General features: G+C 42.4%; 3 protein-coding genes across 11 annotated transcripts in view; 1 reads left to right on the top strand and 2 right to left on the bottom strand.

Moving 5' to 3' along the window:
- PROS1 (protein S) overlaps positions 1-10,499 on the bottom strand; it is a 32,032-nt gene extending 21,533 nt beyond the window's left edge. The window contains exons 1-5 of the mRNA XM_065676028.1: positions 10,121-10,499; positions 5,118-5,275; positions 3,980-4,004; positions 3,588-3,674; positions 88-210 (exon numbers count right to left, since the gene is read on the bottom strand). Of these exons, the coding sequence (XP_065532100.1) occupies positions 88-210; positions 3,588-3,674; positions 3,980-4,004; positions 5,118-5,275; positions 10,121-10,199 (472 nt within the window). The 5' untranslated portion in view covers positions 10,200-10,499. The remainder of the gene's footprint in view (positions 1-87; positions 211-3,587; positions 3,675-3,979; positions 4,005-5,117; positions 5,276-10,120) is intronic.
- Positions 10,500-10,526: 27 nt separating this feature from the next.
- The window catches only part of ARL13B (ADP ribosylation factor like GTPase 13B), a 45,171-nt gene continuing 30,963 nt past the window's right edge, over positions 10,527-24,734 (top strand). For 4 of the 9 annotated variants that reach the window (XM_065676029.1, XM_065676035.1, XM_065676034.1 and 1 more), the window contains exons 1-4: positions 10,830-11,018; positions 17,527-17,690; positions 19,293-19,359; positions 20,977-21,226. In XM_065676029.1, the coding sequence (XP_065532101.1) occupies positions 17,622-17,690; positions 19,293-19,359; positions 20,977-21,226 (386 nt within the window). In that variant the 5' untranslated portion in view covers positions 10,830-11,018; positions 17,527-17,621. The other 5 variants (XM_065676033.1, XM_065676038.1, XM_065676032.1 and 2 more) reach the window with 4 other exon arrangements.
- Positions 10,637-11,365, bottom strand: LOC136012635 (bcl-2-binding component 3, isoforms 3/4-like). The gene has a single exon (XM_065675720.1). The coding sequence runs from the start codon at positions 11,363-11,365 to the stop codon at positions 10,637-10,639; it is 729 nt and encodes a 242-aa protein (XP_065531792.1).

Raw genomic sequence — 24,734 nt, forward strand, 5'->3', positions numbered from 1 at the left:
GGGTATACTTAAAGATACTATTAAATAATAGTAGAACTATAATTGTGGTTTTGAGAACTAAAATCATCATGAGATTAGCAACTTTACCTTCTTCACATTTCTCTCCTTGCCATCCCGGTTTACAAACACACGTATACTGGGCTTGTCCATCTATGCAATCCTTATATCCATCTTTATGGCATGGCAGAGGGCTACACTGATTTGAAATGTCTGTGGGATAGAAAACATTGGAAATACTTGTTATTTGGGATTATTTTTTCCTCAAGGATCAGTTTAGCCTGTCTTCTCTTGACCTACAGGTACACTTAATGAAATAGGAAAGGGCTTGACATATAACATCAAGTACCCATACAACCATCTCGCTACTAGTTCTATTAGCAAGAATATGTAATGACTGAGAAAAAGAAAACGCCACCAGTACTTTGTCAGACAGAAAACAACTAGAAAATGACTTGCTAAACCATGTTAATCCCTGCAAGATGTGACCAAACACAGACTTGATACTATATTCACTGCATTGTAAGGACATATTTCACTTTTTAAAGAACAGTTCTCTGTCCCATTACATCACCACAGATTACGCTAGAAAGGCCAAATTTTCAAGAATATCAAGAATTCAATATTACAGAGGTCAGTTTCTCTGTTCAAGGAGGGTCACATTTTCAGAGAAACTAATGCCTCAGCTTGCCTTCGCTTTCCAGGTCCTGTGGATAGACTGGATACATCGGTGTCTAATACTGTCACCTTTTACAAGTATTAACTTCAATGTCAAACAAATTTGCATCTAAAAGAGCAACTGAAGTCTATATGTGCTAGCAAGATCTCAGAAAGCAAGGCTTAGAAGACAGAGATTGGGGCAGAGAGCACTGAATTCACTGCCTTTTTTTCTCTACTCAAAATATATCAAGTTCTTTTCATTTCCCCCACCACCATTTTCACAATTTTACATTAGCATAGCACATAAGGCATCGTTCTGTTTGTGTCTCCTGAATATGCTGGTAGTTTAACAGAATATGTGTTAGCATATTTGTCAAATAAATCTACTTCTAATTAAATTCTGCTTCAAGTAAATCTAAAAGCCCAAAGGCCAGCCATGCTCCAAAACTCTAGAGCACCTCTAGAATAGGTGCTGCATGTCATGTAATATTCATAGTGTACACCAAAGGACTCCAACTGCAGATGAAGACTGACAGAAGAAACTGTGCAGAAGAAATAAAAAGTATGGTGTTTACATGTGGATCCAATTTCCAAAGGCAAGTTCTAGAATTCCCTATGGTTTTTAATCCTTTTTGATTATTTCCTGCTTTTGTAGGTTCAGGTACAAGTGTGTGACCTAAGCTTGGTACAAGCAAAGCATTTCATAAGTGACAGGTGTGGAATGCATCCTCAGGAACAAGCCTGACTGTAAACATTTCTGAGCAAAAAGCAGCAATGGCTTGTGAGAGTCTGATCTGACAGAAGATTGATAGGGTTGTCAGCATGAAACATGAGTAGATAGAATGAGGTGAATGAAAGATATAAAGGGAAAGAAAATTAGTAAATCAATGAATGGAAAAAGCAGAACTGGTGAAATGCGCTAGAGGAAGAAAAGACAGAATGGATAGGACTAGATGGACAAAGAGGTTATGTCCACAGATGAATGATTAAGATGCCACTGCAAAAACAGTAATGTAGCAGCCATTTGTTCTGAAAGCAGGCCTGATGCTCCTCTTTTCCCCATTTGGGGTACCTTCTGACCTCCTAGACAGCAATCTGACAACTAAATGTCAGAAGATATACTCAGCCTGTAACAGAAGGGGTGAGTGGCAAGAGATGTATTGTGGTTCCTCTGCCACTCAGGAGGCTTCAGTATCCAAAAGATGTGTCATGGTGAGATGGATACATGTAAATGCAGAGATTTTTAAGTATTTACTTTTAAAAGCAATCAAGTATGCAGATTTATGGGGTACAGATGTTCAGGGTCTTAAAAATGCAACTTAGATACGTGCTTGGATTAGAAAAGTATGAGAAAGGGTCTCCTATTCCTGTGAAAATTTTCCTTTTCCTTCCTAGATGGTATTTAAAAGGTCAATATATTAACAGTTTTTGTACTTGTTTATCCAAAAATGTATGCCTGTAAAATGTGTGTTCATTTGTGTAGGTAATTTGGACAAATCTGAAAACAGCTGCATTTCTGTCAATTCTGTTTGCATTCTTCTTTTTATTCTCCGATTTGTTTCTGCTTGAGATTTTAATTCTACCAATTCTGATAATTATTTCCTTCCCATTAGGAAAATTGGACTTTTGATTTTGACAATATCCAACCAATTTGGATCGAAAAGTTCAGAAAGACAAAACTTGTTTTAAAGAAGTTGATAGCAATATGACAAAATCTTTGTCTTAATGAAAACGCATTTGAAACAATGTCACATAGTTTTAATGGGAATTTTCAATTCTACGTTCTCAGCAGTAGCTCCCTTCCATGAACGTGCGTAAGTTTCATTGAACGTTTAAGCCTTAGAAAAACTTGTAAATGTTATGCATACACACTTCTTTTTTTTATCCTGGTTACTGACCAATAGTAACAGTTTATTTAACTTGATTTTCATCGTGTAAACCTAAATGGAGATACACAGTGACTATCCAGTAAGCTAGCTGTTTACAGAAACACTGCGCATCGACACAACCCCGCTAAATCCTTTCCTCCCAGGACCTCTAATGAGAGTGATAAAGAGTGATATGAATGGGAGTGCGTTTTAGTTTGTGACAGCAGTCGTGTTGGTCAAGTGATCTGGAAAATATGCTCATCCATGACCACGAGCAGTGTAATTATTAAGCAACTTTTTTCCCATCATTGTTTTCAATGATAAAAACAGTGTCAGATGGTTAAGTATCCCTATTGAAACTATTAGCTACTTTGGTGTAACCAGGCTGTAAAGGTTTAAGAAGTTTAGAGAGATGTTTCAAATGTGACAAATAGGGAATAAATAAGGTACAGATTACTCCCTGTGAATTTACGAGGGAAAAAACCCCCACAATTCCCACCGGACTCATAAACGTATAGGTGTAAAAAATCAACTGTTTGAGCAGCATCACAAGTTTCCTAATATTTTGATTTTTCAGCTGGCAATGTTACCGGCTCCATGCAGGGATACAGTGTAACTATGGGCCAAGGAGTGGTAGAAAGAAAAATTAACCAGATGGCTTCTTCCCTGAACTGACAGAACAAGACTTGCCAGATACAAAGAGTCAGGCATAACTATTAAAGATGTGGTAGAGTAGAGAGGACATACTAGGGAACACTGATGGGTTGGCATAGGTCAATTCTATGTTTCCAGAAGAATTCTACCTTCTATTTTTGCAGTTAATCATGTTTCTTTTCCAATATTCCTTATAAAGTTAAAACCAGTAACTTGCACTGCTTGCTCTGAAAATGCTCCATCTCACCCATTTATTTTTTGACAATTTATGGTTTATGTCATGGAGTTTGCATGAGTCAAATGGAGATTTGTTTCTTTTTCTGCCTATGTGAACTGCTTTCAAGCCATGTGTATGTGTGTTCTTAGATGTGACTGCATTAGGTAAAGTATTAGGTAAGCAGCACTTACCAACGACACAAGCCCTCAGGTCAGCTGGAGAATCTGGGGTAACTGCAATAACCCTGAAAATCCCTGCTCGATGGGAAGCAAGGCAACCTGCAAATGCAAACCCACACAATCTGCTTATGATACAAACACTCATGTAGACTGAAGTTACAACAGCTTATGCATGGCATCTTCAAAGAGTCTGTTCTCACAGCTTGAATTAGAAAACTTGTCTGGGCATATTAGACAGCTGATCACAGACTTCTGAGTGTCTCTGCTAGGAACTAAGCACATAGAACTGCCTAGGAGCTACTATGCATTACAACCGGCATGGAAATTATTCAAGCACTATGAGCAGAATAACTAAACTAGTATTATCCAAATATGATGTACTTGTCCAGGGATCTCGTACTTACTTAAATATTTGGGATAAAAATATTCCTGCAAAAAGAAAAATAAAAAGTAAGAAAAATTTAAGGTAGATAAAATTACAGCAAAATATATCACTGAATGAATTCTAAAATATATTGGTATTATTACTACAAAAGAAGTGAAAAAGTAATTTTGAGTCATAGGTCGAGTTTTCTATATCACTACTGTTTAGGCTAAAACGGCAGATTATTCAATAAATACAAGACTCAGTAGAGAGATTAAGGTACTGCACTGAATTGGACACTTTTAAAGTGAAAGTAATGAAAATTAATTGGGTGTCAAAATGATTCTGAAAGTTATCCCTTTAAAGATCTTGCCCAATGTTGTTATTGGATGCACAGAAGCATCCTTTAGTTCCCTTTTCACCCAAAAATAAACAAAAAACCCCTGGAATAGATTGAACATCTTACATGCAATTCATTCCAAATGAAGTGAAAAGTTTTAGTAAACCAGAAATTGTTAAAAGCAACTGATGATTGATTACTGAAACTATTTAAACTTAACAATCAATATATCTAAATACATGCAATGGTATGAAAGACAGAATATGGAACTGACATGGTTCGCAAAACAAGAGTTTATTTTAACCGCATATATTGTGCAATAAACCTTTTATAGTACAAAGTTGAATAAAATGTTGTTATATTTTATTTAATCTAGATGAATATTAATATATATTCAAGAAATATGAATATTGCATCGAATGAAATGATAAATACTAAATAATATGAAGTGAGAATGAACTGAGGAACGGACTTCTCCCCACTAGGAAAAAAGCTTGCAGTAATATGTTCAATCCCTTCATTAAAAGGGTTGCACTGCCATGCATCCTTAGCGTAAACTTTTAATTGAAGGCAACAGTTTCCCCAGATGGCATGCTTGCAGACAACTGTAATCTAAAACTGGTGATCTGTACTGGAAATTAAATACCTGCTCAGCCATTCTCTTTGCTTTACAGCCTTTATTACTAATTGTGATGGTTCCATACACAAAGGAATTTCAAACTAGTTCTTGGTCTGCACGGTGCAATCCGTTTAGCTTCGCAGTGTGAATTCTATGTACTTCCATCTTTCCTCTGCAAGTAACGACTATCTACCTTGTGGGTATTCATCAGATACTTACAGTCTCAGGATTGTTTTCAAAGATTTCCCTGGCTTCTTCTTTATTGCATAATTCTTCAATGCACTCTCTTTCTAGATTTCCTTTCTTACTTTCTTCCATAAAAGAATTTGCTCGACGTTTCCTCACCAGGAACTGAGAGGCATACTGCTGGGATAAAACTTAGCAGAAACAAAAAGAGTGCTGTTACTGTCTGTTAGTTTAACAGCTGAAAATCGGCGAGCGCTGAACAAATATGAGAATCTAACACAAAAATCTGAATTCAATCCTTAATCAGGAGTTGCTGTTCACTATCATTTTGGAAAATGTGGGCAAGAAAACCTAGGATTCTGTTTTCTGTATGCGAGGTAGCTGGTTCTAACCAAAAGAAAGGTTTGTAAAATGCTGTGCCTAAAGTGTAATTTAAATATCATATTCAGGACAAGACTTTTTTTATAAGGGTTTTTTTTTGCTATGGGTATTACAAAGTGAGATACGTGACCAACAAGTGTTAAAAAAAGATGTGAAGCCTTTTATATTACCTGTTTCAGTGATCTAGGAGTAAATGCTCTGATCCTATTTAAGTGAGACCGAAAAAGTGTCTTATAACTGTAAAACAGGTGAGAATGATATCCTGAGAAATACCAAGACAACCTACAACTACCTTCGCATTTTACCAAGATAAAATACAATCCTAGCTAACTTTGATATTTCAGACCCACCACAAGTCATTACTTACTTTTACTGTATCTTGTTACTGTCATTTTACTGACTTTTACACAAATGGTGAACAAATAAGTGAGTTGAGAAATTATACTACAAATGAAATTTGTCTGCTTCAATGTTCTTTGTAGAGCACACAGCTCTACAGGGAAAACAACTAAACTGCCTTGTTAGCTTAATTTTTGGGTATACCTTGTGATTAAGAGAAAAATGGATGAGCATAATTGGAAGACCAGCTGATAGGGTTAAAGAGCACGGCTGGCATATGTTAACTAGAGAGCACTACATTTCTGCTCCTGCACTTCTTCATCAGCCTTTGCACAACTAAACCTCTCAGACTAGCACATTGTGAGGGTCAGGACACCTGCAGTGCAAGCCAGGTATGGTATGCATACATACTCATCACTAATCTACAAAGATCAACTCAAGCAGACATAGTCAATTCAGTACTCTTTTTAAGCATGTAATACCTCAAACCCAGAGCACTTTTATGAGATGTGCCACCAGCCAAGTTTCAGAGAACAGCTTCCCACTGTCTACACACTAACAGGAAAGAAAGAACTTCAACGGCTTATTAGAAAGGACAGCTAATGAGAACCAGAACCTGCAGCAAGAATAGCTTTCAGGTGACAGATGTAACGAAAATCATACTACCCCAAACACATTTCTTAAAGGTCTCTATCAAGTGACAGGGAACACAACTGAAGTGCTCTGGTGTGTAACATTGGATAGTGACCTGAAGAAACCTTTCTGTTACAGCATCCTAAATGTATTTAATGTGGGATAAGCTTGTGACTCCACACTGATCTATCTGCTTTCACTCTGGGAAGAATGATCTTCCTGGTAAGGCAACAGGTAAGATGTCCTGAGTATAAGGTGGATGCACTACAGCATACCTCCAAACTTTAGAAGCACACCTATGTCTCAAGAAGAAACAAGCAACTTGCTTGGAAATACAAGAAGTCAGCTTGTGCCCTTCCCCAGTAACACACAATAAGTATATGAGCAGGCAGCAGTTAGGTAGTTGAAGATTCATTTTTTCTTATATACATGTTGATCTACATGGTGGTCTTACTGGAGAATGGGAAAAATTCCCTAAGGTTACAACTGATCCTCAAGGGAACTGCTTGGAGAAAGGAAAGTCTTGACTTACTTTCTGGGCTCCCACTTCTAGAAGTTATTGGCACAAAAGAAATGATTCAAGCCTGCTTTCCTCTTCTACTCTTTGCCACTTCCACAAACCTTAAGGTACACCATAAGTACATCTCAAGTGCTGTTAACATCCTTCAAGAGCTGGATTTGGATTCTTGGGTTGTTACGTATCCTTCATACAGCAGTTAGGAGGAGCAGCAATGAATTGGAAACTGCTGAAACTGTGGATCTCCTAGACTTTTTTTCTCAATCAATGAGCCTATCACTGACATACCATAGAACAGCCCAGGCTGGAAGGCTGATTCAGCCTTTCATAGGAAATGGAGCCTAGACGAGATTATCTGACACCAAGTCACATCTTGAAAACCTCCAGTGACGAGGATTCTACCATGTCCCTGGGGAAGTTATTCCAGTGAGTGATTTGTCTTATTGTAAAAAACTCTTACATCGAGATAAACCTCTCCCAGTACACCTTGTACACATTGCCCCTTGCCTTTCCCATGTGGCTCCTTGCAAAGACAGAGCCTCTGTCCTCTTTGAAGCAGCCCTACTGGAATATGGCGATGAGGTCCCCCGAGTCCTGTCTTCTCCAGGGTGAACAGGACCAACCCCTTCAGTCCCTCCTCACAGGGCAGGTTCTGCAGCCCTTTGAGCATCTTGGTGGCCCTCCTTTGCACTCTGTCCAGTCTGTCTGTGTCTTTCTGGAATTGCAGAGACCAGAACTGGACACAGCACTCCAGGTGTGGCCTGACAAGCGCTGAGTGACTGGGATGAACATGTCTCTATCTCTGCTGGTACTGGAGACTGGGAAAAAGCATGGCAAGATGATGGGACACAAAGGACCTTATGAAAGATCTTCTGAGCCCTAGCCACACTGGAAAGCATACCCAGAAGAACATTTTGATAATGTATTTATCACGAATTATTGCTAGGAGTGTCATTTTCATTAACTTGGGTAAGTGGCTGCATTTATCATAACATAGAAGCAGACTAATAAGAAGGACGTATCTGTTCTGGGGCAAAAGGAGTGGCAACAAAATGATACAATCGTGCATTGCAACTGCTGTTTTTGTTGACGCTGCAGATTTCTACCAGTGTGAGCATGCTGACATAGCTTTAGGGCAGAGGCTCTGTGGTATAGATGAGGCCTAATCCACAACGGACTGTAAACAATCTTGTTTTGACCTTTAGTGACAAGAGTTTTGTAGGGAGTAAAACACAAGAAAATTCTAAGCACATGCAGTGTTCTTGAGGACATTACACTAGATATAACACTGAGGGCATTACACTAGATATAACACTGCTGACCTCATGTCTTCTGTTCAGTGGGGTAATGAAAACGGGTCTTTACCCTTAAATCCCAGCAGTTCAGTCTTTTCCTAAACTCACTCCTATGACTTTTGAGTTACATAAAATATATAACTCTATACGAATTCCATATTTTTACTGCAAATATTTCAGTTCTTATGTACCAAATTAGCAGTGTATTTATTTAACTGTTTTTTCCTTATGAAGATTATGATAAGACCTTTGTTTTAAAAAGTAATCCTGACTGCTGTTGCTGCCAGTTTGATTACCGGAAACTCCAGCCCACTTCTAACCCTGCCAAACCAATAGTTAACCCTTAATGAGCTGTGTGCTTCATTTGGTACTCACTCAAGTGTTATGGACTTCAATAACCTTACGATTTCAATAACTGTAGTAGAGACACTGTGTACTGATTATTTATTAAGTACCTGTTTAGAAGTTATGCTACTGAAAAAGAAAGAAAACTGGGGGGAAAGGGTGAGATTCCGTGGTTCCTTACAGCTGTTTTGTAGTACAGATACAACTAGAAACCTACCCCAACTGGGCTATTTAAACATAGCTTAGAGCTGCTTACCTCGTATCCCAGTCATGGAAAGCAGTTCTAGCCTACTAGTGCTCTCTCCCAGAAGCTCCCAATAAACTGAATAGGGAGTACATGCACTGCCGCTGTAGAAAGTGGCATCGTCTTGTTGGTACAGCTGCTATACTGCAACCAGCTCCCTAATTCCAGCAACTACAGTCTCCCCAAATGCTCAGCAGTGACATAAACTTGATGCAGCCAACAAAACAAAGCAAACCAACTGCTGATGTTTGCTTGTTTCTTCTCCATTTCATCCAAAAGACGTCCCCTCGCCCGTTGCTGGACCAAATGCAGCTGAACTATCAGAGAAGCAACTTTCCCTCATGATTAAATGGTAAACGCTGCATTAATAAGATTTTTCTGGTTTTTGTTTGTTTCTTTGGGCTTTTTTCCCCTGGTACAGAAATCTCTGGCAATGTTCAGAGCTAATGATAGGAAACCAGACTACATGGACCATAGAGTTTTTGTGAGTAGGACAAAGAGTAAAACTGACAAGGTAGGCAGTGAGCAAGATAAATGGCACAGAAAATGTGATGAAAACAGGAGAAAACATTACGAAACAGGTATCAGAAGATTTATTTTTAGGACTTGTTCAAAATTAAATTAGAAAATGAACTTTCATCTTCCCACGCTGCTCCCTTCACGCTCACAATCCCTAGCATTCAAACAAGTCTGAACCGTAAACATTAGGTTTCTCTTCTGCCTGTTTAATCATTAGTAAACCACGTCAGAAACAGCCTTACTTTGAGCTGCAGCTCTTCTTGTTCCAGATACAGTCTTCTCTCATTACTAAGCTCAAACATCTTCGTGTCAAAGACATAAGCTTTGATTCTATTTTTTATCTCTATGTGAGAGCAAGTAGCTCTTACCTAGGCTGATAGGTCTGAACTGACCAACAGCCAGGGCCGCTTGCCTGGACTCAATAACTCCTGAGACCGTGATCTACCGAGTTTTTAGCTCCTGGGCGACTCATATCTGAAGGCACACTTTCCCCTTAGCTGCAGACCTGCACTTCGGCCACAAACAGCTTCAGACCAGCCCCAAGTTACAGCTTGGCTGCCCTATCAGTAACCGCTGCCTTTCAGCGCGCAGCCGAACCCGACGGGATCAGGGCGCTCCAGTGGCACCTACCCGCGGAAGGAGATCCGCCCCACGACCCCCTGCGGCACCCCGTCCCAGGGCCACAGGGACCGGCGCCAGCCCCCGCCTCGGCCCCGTCGCTCCCGGCCCTAGTCGCCTTCCCCCCCCGCCATGCCTCACTCACAGGTCGCGGCCTCCGCGAGGGCGATGGCCACCGCCAGGCCCGCCAGCAGCGGGAGGCACCGCCTGCCCCGGGGGCTCATGGCTGCCGGGGGGCGGCAGGGAGCGGGCACGGCGCCGGGACTGCGCGGCGGCTGCTCTCCGCGACGGGCAGAGGAAGCTCTGGGGGCGGGAGGGAGGGGCAGCGGGGCGGGGGGGAGGCTGGGCCGCGTCCGGGCGGCGTTGCCCTGCGGGAGCGTCAGCAAGGCGCCGGGGGCAGCGCCGCGGGGGCGCGGGCGGTTCGCTCCCGATCCGCATCCGGGCGGCGCCGAGGGCCGGCTCTAGCGGGGGAGCGGCGGCAGAGGGGGGCGCGGGGGTCCGCGGGCATCCTCCATGGCAGCGGCTCCCGGCGCGCCGGGCACCGCGACCGGGAGGGGAACCTTCGCACCCGTGAGTAGCGGAGCAGCGCCCTGCCCTCGCCCCCTTAAAGCTGATTGGCTGATGGTCCGCCGGCACCGGGGCGGCCGCCCGATTCGATTGGCTAACGGCGGGCCGGCCCTTTCTCGCCTCTCCGCCCGAGCCCTGGCGGTGCGTGCCTCCGCGCTCCGCTGTTTCGAGAAGTTTGTCCTTCCTCGGAGCCCGTTCGCGGTAACCAGGGGTTACCGGCCTGGTTACGCGTCCCCACCGCCTCGGAGATCTCGGGTTCGACCAATGAGCGCCTTCGTGTGAGCAGGAGTTGGGGGGGGGGAACCGGGCACGTGACCCGGGAGCGGCGGAGCCCAGCGGAGCGCTGCGGCCTCCTCCCCGCGTTCCGCCGCCGGCTGCCGTCGCCCGGGGCAACGCCAGTCCCGCGGTGGCGGCCGAGCCGCGCGGAGCAGTTAACGGTGGGACTGCGCGGCCCCATCGCCTCGGCTGAGCCGCCGGTAATGGCCACTGCACGGGGGGCGCGGGGGCTGACGGCCTCCGCGGTTGCCGGGGGGAGGTGGATGGCTGCGCGGCTCGCCCCCGGCCTGTCCCCGTCGCAGCCGGCTTTACCAGACACGCAACGTGCGGGGGGCGGGCGGGGGTGCCGCAGGAGCCAGGCCAGGCGAGGCGGGCAGCTCGGGGTCGGTGGGGATGCGCCTTCGGGTGGCTGCGTCTTCGGGGAGGGCCTGCGGCGTTTCCCGGCGGGTGAGGTGGCCGCGGTGGAGGGGTCGCCCTGCTCAGCTGGCCCCGGAGCTCCAGGCGGGTTTCTTGCAGCTCCGCTTCGGTCTCGTTGTACAAAACACATCGTTGTGTGTCCGCAGCGGCAGCCTCGGGCTGTGGGTCGTTGGCAACCTGCGTGGTAGGACTTTAAGCAACCGAGAGTAGTTTTTCTCTGAAGTCCTGATTTTATAGAACAAAAAGCGTACTCCCATAGTGGAAGAGAGAAGCACAAGGAACATGACCAAAACAAAGACTGGATTTTAGGGCTGCTGCTTTTTTTGGAAACAGAGGGAGAGGTGTAGAAACTCACTTGTACTGCTAGTCTCCTAGTAACTTTTCTTTATACAAGAACTACAAGTTCTTTTATATATAAATTTGTCTTGATACAATATCCTACACCTGGGTCAGAGCAATCCCAGGCACAGCCTCAGGTTGGGCAGAGAAGAAATGCAGAGCAGCCCCGAGGAAAAGGACCTGGGTGTGTTGATCAATGAGAAACTGAACATGAGCCAGCTTCAGTGTGCCGTATCTGTATCCTGGGCTGCATCAAAAGGAGTGTGACCAGCAGGTCGAAGGAGGTGATCCTGCCCCTCTGCTCTGCTCTCGTGAGACCTCACCTGGAGCATTGTGTGCAGTTCTGGTGTCCTCAACATAAAAAGGACGTGGAACTGCTGGAACAAGTCCAGAGGAGGGCCACGAGGATGATCAGGGGACTGGAGCACCTCCCGTATGAAGATAGGCTGAGGAAGTTGGGGCTGTTCAGCCTGGAGAAGAGAAGGCTGCGTGGGGACCTCATAGCAGCCTTCCAGTACCTGAAGGGGGCCTATAGGGATGCTTGGGAGGGACTCTTCATTAGGAACTGTATTGATAATACAAGGGATAATGGGTTAAAACTTAAACAGGGGAAGTTTCGATTGGATACAAGGAAGAAGTTCTTTATTGTAAGGGTGGTGAGGCACTAGAATGGGTTGCCCAGGGAAGTTGTGAATGCTCCATCCCTGGCAGTGTTCAAGGCCAGGTTGGACAGAGCCTTGGGTGAGATGGTTTAGTGTGAGGTGTCCCTGCCCATGGCAGGGGGGTTGGAACTGGATGATCTTAAGGTCCTTTCCGACCCTAACTAGTCTATGATTCTATGATTCTATGAGCAGGGTTAGCCTTAAATGGTTTGTTTAATTATGCTTTAAAGACAGTGAAAGCATGATAAGACTGAAAAAAATCTCTACTATAAAAGTCTCTTCCAAAGGCAGAACATCTAATGTGAACTCCGGCAGTGAAATGTGTAAACGGTGCTTGTTTTCTACTTTGATATGGAAATAGATAAACTTATTCATCAGATGTCTTTGGATGTTGGACTTGCTGGTACCCAGTACTTTGGATCACATAACATATGGGCTGCTAAGTATATGTAAGATGCTGATCTTAATCTAGAGTATTAAGAGTTAATGTAGTTATCTGTCATGTTTTTCTCAGTCTCTGTAGTACGTTTCTTCTGTTCTCTTACCTAAAAATGTGATCTCTGACATTCTTAGGCCTTGACACTTGTGCTGACCTGCTACCTAAATGGTATACTGGCTTAACTACAGTTTTATATCATTCTGAGCTTGTGGGCATGTTGTTTTGCTTCACCTCAACAAGCATAAAGAAATTAAGCTGACTGATACAATATCTGGAACAACTTCTGAATGTCGTTAATGCAACGTATAAAATACATGTTTTGTGTTCCATACATGTTTCAAAGGTCAAGTCTCTCCAAAATGGCATAACGCACTGTGATTTGCCTCCCTACTGTAATTTTCTGAGCTGTGTTGAATGCCCTTTCCTCCTACAGTGGCATGTTTTGGAAATTTTGTCACCTCCTGCCCACCCCCCATTAGGGTTTCATTTTTAAACAAGAGTCCTCTGCTTTAACATAGCCATCCTCTGCTCTTTAGTCTTTAACAAAGTTTTCTTCATGTCGTGAATCCCATTTGAACAGTATGGGCCGCATATGTGCTTTAGAGCAATTGTGTCATGATTTGCAAACATAGCAAATCTGTATAAAATTGTTTTGTGATGATGCTCAGGCACTGAAAGTGTTATGTTTTTGTCAGGGCATTGTTCATTGAGCTGTTAACATTTTGCTTTTCAGCAGAGCTAGCTTGTGTAGCTGTTCTCAAAGTTAGCCTTGTTGGTACTGCCTGTGGGCTGAGGCACCATACACGGCATGTGGGTTTGGGGGGTTTTCTTGGTTTGTTGGGGTTTTTTGTTTGATTCTTCAGAGACTGATTTTAGTACTTGTAATAGTGGTAATCATCTCGCTCTCCTTTTTAGGAGCTCTGTTCCTCTTACATTAAGTTATCCTGTGGATAGCTCTTCTCAGGTGCTCTTGTAGAACAATATAAATATTTAAAGAGTATCTGTTGTCCCTTCTCAGGAAGAAAGGAAGAAATCTGACCTGTTCCTGACATTGAATGATGACAGATCCACACAAAGGCATCCTTGAATACCGCAGCTTCATGAGATTGGGAAGAGTTCTTGGTTTCTACCTTTATAAATTGCCTAGACCATCATAGTTTGTTAGGGATAAATTTGTTTATTAGGGATAGCTTCTCAATTTTTTTCCGCTTTTATTGGTCTAGACTGGGGAGATGAGAACTTATGGAAAGTTGTTATAATCTTAGATTGGAGTTAGTTATAATTGAAAATGAAAGGAATTTAATTAAGAACAAAAAAGCATTGTGAGAAACTTTAGGAAACTTGCTCTGGTAATTCAAAGTGTCAGTACCCTCAGTTAATTATTCATGGAGACAAGTTAGCAGTAGGGAACATCTGTCTACATCTCAGCTGCTCTAATATGGATCTAGTTGTTTTAACTTAAGCTGCTGATCAAAACGGGATTTAAGATGATATGAGCCTATGAGCTGAGGTGATAGAGCACATTCCTTCTGCAAGGGTTCTCTTCTCTTCGGAGATCACTGTCATTATCCACCATCCCTTGTCCTGTGCCGTATGTATGGATATTATTTCTCTATTCCATAACCCACACGCTTCCCCAAATAAGAACAGTTGATGACTTGGGAGGTGGGCACTCAGGGAAGGGAAGGTGGCATATTGGACTGTTAGGTGCCAAGACCCACTTAAACTGAGTCATCACCACACTCATGTGGTTCCTTACAAGGCTCATCCTCCTTTGTTTCAAGTGGTTCCTGCTGTACTGTTCCTGTAACATACAACTCAAATCATGAGTTATTTCTCCCAAGTTTAAATCTCCTTTAGTTACACACTGGATTTCCCCATCCTTCCACATTACCCACCAGGTGCACTTGAGCAGACATAATCCCATAAATAGCTTGGACTTATCCCAAGGGAGGAGCAACCTTAACAACCTTTACCAACTACTAGCAAGCACTGGACTCTAATATGCAGTAAAGTAAGCAAGCCTAGTGACCATCACAGGTGCCTGCCAATTAACAACTGTAATGTGCTCAGATCAAAGCTGTCATTATCTTTAGGCCCATATTAGCACCAAGAAGGACTCTGGTGGGTTGACCCTGCCCAACAGAATGCACCCAGTGACTTGCTCACTCCTGTCTCCCACAAGATGGGGAGAAGATAGCAGTAAGATGAGAAGACTCATGGATAGAGATAATGGCAGTTTAATGGGGAAGGCAGAAGCTGCATGCTTAAGCAGAACACGGGGCAGATGTTCAGCCACCTTCAAGAAAGCAGGGCCTCAGCACACTTAATGGTTCCTTGGGAAGACAAACACAATAACCAAGAGCATTCCCCCATCCTCCTCTTTTCCCGGAGCTAATTTTTGCTGTGCACTACACCGCATGGTATGGAATGTCCCTCTGTCAATTGGGGATGGCTGTCCTGGCTGCATCCCCTCCCAACCTCTTGCCCATACCAGCCTTCTGGCTGGGGGGAAAGTGGGAAAGAGAGAAAGCCTTGGTGCTGTGCAAATCCTGTCCAGTAATGGGTAAAATATTCTTGTGTTATCAGTGTTGATCTAACAATAAATATAGAGAATAGCACCATACCTGCTGCTGTGAAGAAATTAACAGCCAGACTTGGTACATCATCCACCAGCGAGGTTATGGATTTGAATTTCTGGAGTAAAATTGCCCAAAGCTTGCTGGTGGAACGTCTTTACTTGGACAACTGCAGTTGTTCACAGTAGGATCTCACCTCTGTGCCTGGCAAAATCTTGGAGCAGATTCTTCTGGAAGGCATGCTAAGGCACATGGAAAACAACAAGGTGCTTGGTGACAGCCAGCATGGCTTCACTAAGGGGAAATCCTGCCTGACCAATTTGGTGGCCTTCTATGATGGGGCTAAGGAATTGATGGATAAGGGTAAAGCAGTTGATGTCATCTACCTGGACTTGTGCAAAGCGTTTGACACTGTCCCACACGACATCCTTGTCTCTAAATTGGAGAGATATCAATTTGATGGATGGACCACTCGGTGGATAAGGAACTGGCTGGATGGCCGCACACAAAGAGTTGTGGTCAATGGCTCCACGTCCGGCTGGAGACCGGTAACGAGTGGTGTCCCTCAGGGATCGGTGTTGGGACCGGTCTTGTTTAACATCTTTGTCGCTGACATGGACAGTGGGATTGAGTGTGCCCTCAGCAACTCTGCCGATGACGCCAAGCTGTGTGGTCCGGTTGATATGCTGGAGGGAAGGGATGCCATCCAGTGGGACCTTGACACGCTTGTGAGGTGGGCTGATGCCAACCTTATGAAGTTCAACCATGACAAGTGCAAGGTCCTACACCTGGGTCGGAGCAATCCCAGGCACAGCTACAGACTGGGCAAAGAAGAGATTCAGAGCGGCCCTGTGGAGAAGGACTTGGGGGTGCTGGCTTCAGTGTGCACTCGCAGCCCAGAAAGCCAACCGTTTCCTGGGCTGCATCAAAAGGAGCGTGACCAGCAGGTCGAAGGAGGTGATCCTGCCCCTCTACTCTGCTCTTGTGAGACCTCACCTGGAGCATTGTGTGCAGTTCTGGTGTCCTCAACATAAAAAGGACATGGAACTGCTGGAACAAGTCCAGAGGAGGGCCACGAGGATGATCAGGGGACTGGAGCACCTCCCGTATGAAGACAGGCTGAGGAAGTTGGGGCTGTTGAGCCTGGAGAAGAGAAGGCTGCGTGGAGACCTCATAGCAGCCTTCCAGTATCTGAAGGGGGCCTCTAGGGATGCTGGGGGAGGGACTCTTCATCAGGGACTGTAGTGACAGGACAAGGGGTAACGGGTTAAAACTTAAACAGGGGAAGTTTAGATTGGATATAAGGAGGAAATTCTTTCCTTTTAGGGTGGTGAGGCACTGGAATTGGTTGCCCAGGGAGGTTGTGAGTGCTCCATCCCTGGCAGTGTTCAAGGCCAGGTTGGATGAAGCCTTGGGTGGGATGGTTTAGTGTGAGGTGTCCCTGCCCATGGCAGGGGGGTTGGAACTGGATGATCTTGAGGTCCTTTCCAACCCTAACTATTCTATGATTCTATGATTATTGTAGCTGAATAATTAAGGGAGTTTTAAAGCTTTTGCATTGTTGTGCGCTTGACTGCATGGTTTGTGTAAGCTTTACTGTTTCGTAGCTTAAGTGCGCGTACAAAGAAATAGATATGCATCTGATGACACAGTTATTCTCTGCTGTTTGTTCCACAGAGCAGCATCAGAAAGATTATTATTCTTCATTTCTTTATCCTGCTTGAAATGTGGCAAGTGGGATTGTAAAATTATGGAAGTGCTTGGTACTTAGATTTAGTTTATTGATAATCAGTAGCTATTAAGGTGCCAGTTCCTCAAAGTACTCACTAGAGAACCCAGTTTCCTTGTTGTGGGATCTCTTCATGTAAAAGAAATTAGCAGTTAAATGACTGTATTGAACAGGTAGGACATTCTTTGTTTGCTCTGAATGTCTTATCCCATGATGTTCTTACAAGCCTTACTCATGCTTGAAATTGGTCCTTATATTTTTGTCAACCAGCAGAGCTGTGGGGTGTGTTAGTGAGGCAAGCACTGGAATATCAGTGTTTTATTGCTCTAACTTGCAGGCTTCCTTCTGTGCAGTAGTCTCGCATTATTTTTTGTATGAGTACTGTGTTATTGCCCAGCTATATAAAATGGGGGCAGATGAAGCATGAGACTATCATGGGACTGACTGAATATGACTCACTGTGAATAGACAGGCTGCTGCTAAGGAAATGGCTTGCCTTGGTTAAACATAAGGGCTAACTGTGCATTTCTTTCTTTCTGCTAGCAGTGACAAGACAACGCCTGGACCTCTGCAGCCTCTCTTGGGTTGTTCTGGCCTGTCCACATTGTTTCTGTAGCTTTCGTGTCTATTGATGGCTAATGAAGAGGGATGTTCAGTCTAATGGCCAATTGCTGCAGCTGGTTAAAACGGTGGCAGGAACCTGTCAGGTAAACATGTGAAAGTATTTTATGTTTCTGTAATGACCTTCCCAAACTGTATTTAACCTACGTTTTACTTTATCTGCTATATAATATTGTTTCGGACTTTTTAATTTTGTAACCAAATCCATGGAATTCCACTGTTCTTATTTGTTTCTGTAGCTTTTACTTTGACATCCTGCATCTTTTTCCCTCCAGTTAGCAGACATGCACAGGTAGTACGTAGTTTGTTTCAAACTGCTTGCAAACAATGGGGAAGGGAAATAAAAGCTGCACCACACTTATTTAGACTTCCATGTAGAAGGATTTGCTGTCTTCTTCAATGCTACATTATTTAGGCTTTACAGAAGGTGCTGCTTTTCAAAGAACTATATTGGATTGAATAACTTTTTGACATCACCAATATGTTATAGACAACTGTGAGTTTATAAATGACCATGGCTATTCAGATTTTAGCTTACCGTTACAGTATAATTTTCTAAGATCCTACTGTTAATTTTTAGGTTCTTTCCTTGGGGGTTTTTGGCTCTCCTGAAAGAGCCGTCATAAATTGTACTTCATATACGATGCTATTACAGTTTGGAGTCCAGAAATAACAATGGTTTTAGTATTATTTCACTTAAAGGGGCATAAAAAGAAGTCAATTCTTTTTACTATTCTTAAGTCTTTGTGAATAAGAGGAACAGTTGGGGTATACATGTAGATATGTTTTTCCTCTTGCTTTGTTTAAAATCCTATCGTGGTATCAATTCTAATCTGTATACCAGTTTGCTTATATAAAGTACTTACTTAACACCACTGGTTTACACATTTGCAGTTTAGATTGCTCCTGCTTGAAACAAAGGCCCAGTGAGTATCAGTGCCACTTATTTAAAACATCTGATGCTGTCTACACAAGTGTTGTGTACTGTATAGTGTTGTTCAGATGCACTGGCCGAGGCAGAAGTAAATTCCTAATACAGGCGCAATTTTGAGGCAGAGAGATGGCAAAAATACAGGGGAATGGAAATGAAATTACAAAAATAATAATATTTACAATGCTGTGAAATTAAATTTCGAAAGGCAGATAAAAGTTGAAAGGAAAATTGTTATCTTACTAGAAATTCACAGTACAGTATTAGACGTACCATTTCATGCCTTTGTCTGCTGTTCTTATCAGATGGCTGGACAGAGGGGAGATTTAGAGAACAGGAATAAATTCTATACTGTGAAGGTGGTGAGGCACTGGCACAGGTTGCCCTGAGAAGCTGTGGCTGCCCCATCTGTGTTCAAGTGTTCAAGGCCAGGTTGGACAGGGCTTGGAACAACCTAGTTCAGTGAGTGGTGTCCCTGCCCGTGGCAGGGGATTGGAACTTGGATGAACTTTTAGGTCCCTTCCAACCCAAACCAGTCTGTGGTTCTATGATGTATTGAACACCAGATACACAACTGTAGCAATGCGTGCTACTTTGTATTTTGCTGCTTGTTCTTTCTACTACTTTATGCTTGGTTTTCTATGTATGTATTAAAAAAAAATAATATAAGTGATGTCTATGTAGAGGAAAAAAAAAGTTTGAAATATCTTTTTTGTTTTTTCTTCTTTTTTCTTTTTTTTTCTCCTTATGGAGGAAGGTGACACTAATAATGGTGGGTCTTGATAATGCTGGTAAAACTGCTACAGTCCGAGGAATTCAAGGAGGTAAGCAATTCATTTGTGGATCATCTAAATGGAGCGTTGAAAGTGAGAGTATAATTACTAATTTTCCACCATTTAAATCTTTAAATAGTGTTTTATCTCTTAATTCATCTCTGCCTCCCATATTGTTGAAAGAAAATGTGGTGATCGTACTGCAGAAAATGGTATATGTGTGGTTGCCAAAGTGAGCATGTCACAGGCCCTATTGTGTGAAGACCTGAAGATGATGAAAGAATGAAGGGCTCTTACCTTTGAAACATAAAGATCCTGAATTTTGGTATCTGATAAATAATACTAGGGTGACTTAAAAAGTAGGTGCTCCTAGTCATGTACTTTATGATCAGGAGAGCTAGCAGAGCAAGCTCCACATCTGCTCATTGGCCCCTGCACATCATGTTGAGCTAAGGTAGACAGACCACCTAGTGGTACTTCAACAAAGTTGCTACCATTCTGCTACATCTTTTTCAAGGGCAATAGTATGGTGTCCCTTTTGCAGGGCTTGCGGAGATCAGAACCTTCAGTTATGCTTCAGGGTTGATAAAACCAGTATTTTTGGCTGTATACCAGCCATACAGGCTATAGGAGGAGGCTGCAGTTAATGTCTACTGGGTTTTAGAACTGAAATATGTTTCAGTTCTTGGGTATCTTAAACCTAGGCAAATCAGCATGGTTACCAAAATTATATTTGCCAGAATGGGTCTGCAGCTTATATACCAGACCCTGTTTTTACATTGAAGATTGTTCATCATTGGAGACTTCACCGTACAATAGGAGCTGATGTTTCAGCAATATCCCTTTATATTCAGCACCATCAATAACTTTCACCCTTAACCAACCCTCATGCTCTTTGGTAAGAGCACATACTTACAGCTCACAATGCAAATCATTCTTCAGAATTAAGTGTGCTGAGTTTTGAAGCTGTAGTTTTTCACAAATGGGGGTCCCAGACCCTTCTCTTGCTACAGTCTTGGCTTATACTATTCTGGTCAAGGGGTCTGTCCTAAATGCCTGTCACAACTGTGTGTAAAGGATTCTTTCAGAAGAGAAACATGGTAGCAGAAGGCTAATGGTGATTTAGCTTCTGCACTGCTCTTCAGAGCTCAGTGCTTTTGACCATGCCCTCATTTCTTCCTCTCAACAAGCTGAATTTTACATGTTTCTCTTGCCTTGTGCTACCAAGCACATAAAACAGAGACATCCAAGTAACTCACCCCTGCAGTAGACAGCTTAGTGGTGTGAGGCAAATGCAAGGTTTCTTTGCCCTCTGAAAAGGGTGAGAGCAAGCAAAAGTGTTAAATATAAATCTATAGATTTTTAATTTATGGCATGACAAACTAAAAAAAAAGTTGGAATTTTTTGTCCCCCTCCCTCTTCCCAGTGCCCCTACCTAAATTAATGTGAAGTAACTGGTTGATAGACCAGTGTGCTAATTTGAAGTTACCTAAGGAGAGGGAAAATATTAAGGTAAAAACTATGTGGTTAGCAATATGGCGTCACTTAACGGGGATGGTTTACTCTGTGTCTTTAAAATATTAATCTTGCTACACAAATCATGATGTAAAAACCCCTTTAAGTAACTAAGGACACTTTTTACTGAAGCCTTTCTTTGAACTCTGGCAGAGTCTCCTGAAGACGTGGCTCCAACAGTTGGGTTTTCCAAGATTGACCTTAAACAGGGACGCTTTGAAGTCACCATCTTCGATTTAGGAGGTGGAAAACGAATTCGAAATATCTGGAGAAATTACTATGCTGAGTCCTACGGTGTAATATTTGTTGTGGATTCCAGTGACATTGCAAGAATGGAAGAGACGAAGCAAGCCATGATAGAAGTTTTAAACAGCCCTAAGATATCAGGAAAACCAGTGTTAGTGTAAGTAACGTTAAGAATGCTCTCCTAATAATCTGAAATGTTGGAAATTTTGACCTTTGATACACGTTCTAAAGAAGTATTTATGTGTAGTATAAACATAGGTGTAAAGAACACTAATGCTACTGTGACTTCAGTGCTAAGCAGTATTGCAGTTAGTTTGACAGTATTTCTGAGGTATTTATATGTGCCAGTCTTAGCATCATACTAGTGAACAAAGCCTTTTCCCTTCTTCCCTCACTCTTTCCCAACTTACATGCGGTGATATACTGAATCCATTCACTGCGTCTGACATTAGATCTCATTTAGTCTGTCACAGGGGTATTTCTCAATCATTAGTTGTGTGGGGTTTTTTAGACACTTTATAACTCTAATATTACTCAAAATGGGATGATAGGTTAAAGGTTTTTGCAAGTTTGGCATGGCAACGTGGTGTAAAAATATTGTTACTATTTAAGCTTACATTGATTACTTGAATTGTAAATGGTTGATTATATTCTGCCATACCACTAATCCCTCAGCAATAAATGTCTTGTTTGCTTAACACATGGTGGTGCTGCTGATACATGATCAGCAAAATCTCATTAAAGAAGACTTACTGTAATAGTATTTGGCATGTGCTTTTGTTTCAGTGCGTGCATTTAAAAACAAAGTTCAAGTTTATGAGGTCGGAAGCCATTCTCTCACAGAATAGGTAGATTCATGAATTTCTCTCCTTAAAAATCTAGAGTTCATGAAATATTGGAAATAACGTATTTTATTAAATTCAACCACACACCACAGGTCTTTGAGGAAAAGTACCCTTTTGAAGGCACAAAATAAACCATGAAAGTTTAAAATGGTTTATCAGGACAATATCTTTATTTGGTGGGTGTAAGACCTCCAGAATACAGTAGTTACACAATGTTCCTGTGCTGTCATAAAGAATCTGTAAAGTGGAGAGGCCTCTTAAGTAGCATTGTAGGGTGATTTGGCTAATTGTTTTAATCGAGTGGAGAGTAATTCAGCAGGCTAATAGTGTTTACTTCCTTTGCTATCTGAATGTTATTAGTACAGGAAGGCAATAAAGCCAACTTAATACAGCTAGTTTAACTCAAATCTGTCCTGAAAATGCAACTGTGACAGTTGACAACTGAGCAGTGTTTCTAAATAAATACATCTTTAGGTTTTTCTAGTTGTTGGCTTGGTTTTGTTTTCTCATACAAATCTCTATGCCCTAATCCTGTAGTTTATTTGGGTGGCTGGCTGTACCTGCAGAGAGCCCACTCAGGATCAAATCCCAGGGGTTTTGATTCATTGCAGTAGCTAATTAGAAGGCAGAGTGTATTAACAGTGTCTAACGGTAACTAAACAAGTTGGTTCTGCTGTCTTAAGTGATTGAGCCTCAAGCCTTTGAACAGAATTTGCTTTTGCAGTATCCCAGTTCTGTGGAAGGATCCTGTAGTGATAGGACAAGGGGTAACAGGCTCAAATTTGAACAAGGGAAGTTTAAATTGATTATGAGGAAGAAGTTCTTTAAGGGTGGTGAGGCACTGGAATAGGCTGCCCAAGGAAGTTGTGAGTGCTCCATCCCTGGTGGTGTTCAGGGCCAGATTGGCCAGAGCCTTGGGTGGGATGGTTTAGTGTGAGGTGTTCCTGCCCATGGCGGGGGGGCTGGAACTGGATGATCTTAAGGTCCTTTCCAACCCTGACTATTCTATGATTCTGTGATTCTATAACCCAGTAGTTTTTTGTTTCATGCTTCCTATATCAGTCTGCATCTTGAGTTATGACTTCTTTCATGTATTGTCTTTGTTTCTGCTTGGTTTCTGTGTTCATGGCATGGCTATGCTACTCTTGGCATGTTAAAATCATTAAACCCTATAATTTGTTCCAGTATTTGAAGCACGTGTTACATAGTGAATTCTGTAAGTTGTGAAGCAGGAAGGCTTGGTCAGCAAGCACTAGTGTTTGTGGTATGGAAAATGGAGTGCTTAGCAAATGAGATTAAACTGGTCCCATGCACCTTCCCTTCCCTGAAGATGACTTTGGTTGGAGATGCAAATCCCCGTCACGCCTACTTGCCAAATAAAAGTTCTATTGCATAAACTTTTTTCCCTTAAGTCCCTAAAAATGCAAATGTATCAAGAGCAGAATAAGTGAGACAGCAGGTTTTCGAATTTGGGGTGAAAATCAGCCTTTTAAATATTTCCTTCTTCTAAGGATGTTCCGCTTTTGTTTTCTTGTTTATTTGTTTGTTCCAGTGGGGTACCTTGCATCCACGTAGCTGTAAGTTCCCTAATGTCTTGCTAAGTTTCTATTTGGTGCCTTTTAGTCTCTGCATGTATGTGTGAAGTCCAGTATTTACTGAAAACAAAACAGTGACCTCTGAGTATTAAGTCCAGGGAAGCTGAAGCTGACCGTAAGTAATTCCCTTATCTCCCATGTTCTTGCAGTGCAGAGCACAATCCCTTTTTGTTTTAGTAGAATACTGTTACAATTCCATGACAGAGAAGAGAAACTTCTCTGTGATTTCCATGTTCCACAAGCATGTCTCTTGTCTGGACTGCTGCCTTCCTCCAGCACTTGAAATAAACAAGGAGAAGTAGAAAAATGGGTGTAATTTCTTTATTCTCTGATCTCTGTAGGTGGACAGATTTCTCCACTATGTTGTTTGTATGCTTAAATACAAAGTGGTTATTCATTAATGTTTTATTAATTACCAGTAATCATCTTAAAAGCTAATATAAGAACCTAAACTCTAGAGGAATGGAAGGAAATAGCTGTGACTTCAGAGTGTGTGTGTGCTGTAGAGTGATGTAAGAGTTTTTGGTGACTTGAACAGAATGAAGCAATTACAATTTTAACCCTGGGTATTCATGCTTCTTTTTAAGCATACATTGAACCCATGTGCCAAAATTTCAACTGCCAGGTCTGAATTTCAGTCTAATGCTCTTTACCCTAATTTGTGCTATATGCAGTGTCTTGTACAGGGGTGCATATATGAGTATGCTGTAAGACTGGATGCAAGTCCATTCTGGGCTTTGAAGGCAGCAGCAGAAGTTGCTGTATGTGCGGTATTGGGTGTATTATTATGTGTGCATACCATCTGCTTGTCCTTTTCTTTGGTTGTGTATGTGTACTTCTGCTAGATAGTAATCAAAAAGACAGCATTGGTGCATTCTTTCACATTTATGTGCTTTTATCTATCCGGACAAAATTATTTTGCCAGTTGGACTGGGGAAACTAATATCTTCATGGCTGGTAGCTAAGATGGACCTTTGAAATAAACTGTTGCTCGTAAGGCAATTAGATTTGTGTATTTAAAGGATCATTCCAGTTAACAGGTTATCAATAGCATATTTGTGGCTGTGCATTATAATAATATTTTCCTTACTAGTTAATAAAACTTGGTAAACTGTGATACTGGAGTGGTAGCTATGGCAAGGAGGTAGGGATTTGCCTCTGGACAAGAATTCTGATCTCTCAGCATTCTCTTCCTAATCTGCCTTTATACCATGGGTTACCTCAG

This window comes from Lathamus discolor, chromosome 4 (genome assembly GCF_037157495.1).
Source record: "Lathamus discolor isolate bLatDis1 chromosome 4, bLatDis1.hap1, whole genome shotgun sequence".
Lineage (NCBI taxonomy): Eukaryota > Metazoa > Chordata > Aves > Psittaciformes > Psittacidae > Lathamus > Lathamus discolor.